The sequence below is a fragment of the Daphnia pulex genome, chromosome 3 (assembly GCF_021134715.1).
Source record: "Daphnia pulex isolate KAP4 chromosome 3, ASM2113471v1".
NCBI classification, from domain to species: domain Eukaryota; kingdom Metazoa; phylum Arthropoda; class Branchiopoda; order Diplostraca; family Daphniidae; genus Daphnia; species Daphnia pulex.
In genome coordinates this window covers 5,931,748-5,933,956 of record NC_060019.1, presented here as the reverse complement: position 1 = coordinate 5,933,956, position 2,209 = coordinate 5,931,748, and the positions used below count along the sequence as shown (strand labels likewise).

Genomic DNA, 2,209 nt, shown 5'->3' with positions numbered 1-2,209 from the left:
TGTATATTGTTCAGGCAAATCGCTCTCAAAGCTTTGAGTGAACGTCTGAGTCAGCAGGCAGATTCAGGATCGTCCTGGCCTAGTTTGGACGACGATTCCCGGCCAAAGACCGAAGTGCAGGCTGGAGATCAATCATCTACAGCATCCAATCCGGTCGAGCCTCTCACTGTTGCTGTTGAAATAGATCCATCCACTTCTAAGCCGAGCATAGCTTAGTGCATTGAATTTCGTCCAATATTTCTTGTAAATACTGTCCGTTTTTTTCTCCTCTATCCCTTCAGTCCATCTCTGGATTGTCTTTTAATTATGACAAAAAGAAACTGCAACAGATATAGTTATGTCAGTGTCATTGTATTACAATTTTTTTTACATTGACAGTGTAAAGAAGGTTTACGATTCATTTTAACAGGGTTTGGCTAAGGATTGATGTTGCTGTCCGTTGCTTTCTCGTTGGTTGTGGACATTTTTTTCTTTTCACTTTTTTTAATTTCACCGATAGAAGGATTGATTGGTGGATGTGGACCACTGATTGCTTGCGTACGATTGATTGCCAACATCGTACTGATGTTGTTGCTGTTGAGGCGGAGGCGGCGGTGGAGGAGGTGGTGGTGCGGGTTGCTGATAGTTTGCGTAGTAACTAGGCGTCGTGCTGTAATGGCCAGTTTGTGAACTATAAGAGTAACTGTATCCGGCACTCGTGGGTGGGGCTATACTGTTGTAGTAACTTCCCGCATTCCCGCTGTTGTTGCTCGAGAGACCCGTCGTGGGATCTTGAATGTGCACAGACACCAAGTTGGAGCGGCTGTGCAGGAGAGGCATGTGCTGGGAACCACGAGAGCTGGACAGGGGGACGGTGCTGATTTTCTGCGGCTCCTTCTCCATCGGTAGGCGAAGATGTCGGTGATTTATGTGGGCTTGTAAATCACGTTGCGATAAATAAGTTCGGCGGCAGCCATCATTTCCGTAACGCGATCCACCATGTGTGCACATAAACACTTGACCAAGGCTAGTCTGTTCCACTCGAGCCACTCTTTCGCGACACCTAGGACAGGGTTGATGCTCTTCTTGCTTTCCACAACCTAGGCAAAACACATGTTTGCAGGGAATCTATACAAAATGTGTATTAACATCAAATGTTTTGTTAGAATTTTTACTTTTTTTCTTCAATATAACTTACAAGGCGACCATAGATGAGAATAGGCTTCAAACACTTGTCACAGCAGTGAATCATTGGATTGAGAACCTTTTCTCCAATTAAATTCACTGGCAAGTTCCAGGTCAGGTGGAGCATGGGTTCCGGAGGTCCTCTATTTATAGTTGTGAAAGTAGGTGCCTGCAGCTGGGATATGTCAGCCTCCAAATCAACTAAAACAAGATTTTGTAAAAACACTGAAAAAAATGAACTACAGCATGTTTAGGGTTTTGATTTTACATTCTGGGTGTTTGATAATGAGTTCGGGACTGCAAGCCACAGGTTTCTCATTTTCGGTATCAACACTTTTGTTTGGAGATGCCTGCTCTTCACCTTCAGATTCTTCATCATCACTTAGTATTAGCTAAGAAAAAACCCAAAATAGAAGCAACAATCAAAATTAGTGAGGAGAAAACTTCTTGATTGCAAACAAAATATTAATACCTTGACTGCTCGTTTTCCCCGGCCTCTGCCCCTCGACCGGCCTCGACTTGACGCTGTAGTCGATGTCCCACGGCCTCTTCCACGGCTTTTACTTCCTTTCTTAGTTGGTGAACTATCAGAATCCATTGTTGCACACACAAAAAAACAACAGTCACTATCAATAGAAAGCAAAACAATTAAAAAAAAAGGTCGCACGCAATTGACAAAATAAGAAATGTCATGTGAAATGTATACAGCGATGCGTATTGCCACGCCATGCTGCGGATGCGCTAGCATCCAACAATCGGGCGCTTCCAACTTTCCAAGAGATTCTCTTTCTTCTTCTTTTTTCATTTCTAATTTTCTAAATAAGGCAACGAGTGCAGCACTGCTGTTGATGGATGAGGATGTGTCACAGCATCAACAAATTTGCGATCAGTTACAACATTCTGACGTTTCAATACTAATGTATTAAAATTTTGGTTAGAAAGTGCAGCTCGGCAATTCAAAAAAGAATCTATTTTGCGTTTTTTCTCTCTTCAGAATTAAACTAGAAAAGGTAAAAAAAAAGGGCTACAACCTTTTGCAATCCAT

General features: G+C 42.6%; 1 protein-coding gene across 1 annotated transcript; it reads right to left on the bottom strand.

Annotated features, from left to right (window-relative positions):
• Positions 1-332: 332 nt before the first annotated feature.
• On the bottom strand, positions 333-1,911 carry LOC124191505 (E3 ubiquitin-protein ligase Hakai-like). The gene is made up of 4 exons (XM_046584772.1): positions 1,637-1,911; positions 1,433-1,556; positions 1,178-1,365; positions 333-1,107 (listed from the first exon to the last, which is right to left on the bottom strand). The coding sequence occupies exons 1-4, from the start codon at positions 1,760-1,762 to the stop codon at positions 490-492; spliced, it is 1,056 nt and encodes a 351-aa protein (XP_046440728.1). The 5' UTR covers positions 1,763-1,911; the 3' UTR covers positions 333-489.
• Between the last annotated feature and the right edge of the window lie 298 nt (positions 1,912-2,209).

What these genes read in the sequence shown, in the direction of transcription:
- LOC124191505 (XM_046584772.1), bottom strand. Translation starts at nt 1,762, where the DNA reads ATGGATTCTGATAGTTCACCAACTAAGAAAGGAAGTAAAAGCCGTGGA. An exon ending in GGGGAAAACGAGCAGTCAAG is followed by an intron (nt 1,557 to 1,636) that starts GTATTAATATTT and finishes GTTTTTTCTTAG; the next exon opens with CTAATACTAAGTGATGATGA. An exon ending in CATTATCAAACACCCAGAAT is followed by an intron (nt 1,366 to 1,432) that starts GTAAAATCAAAA and finishes ATCTTGTTTTAG; the next exon opens with TTGATTTGGAGGCTGACATA.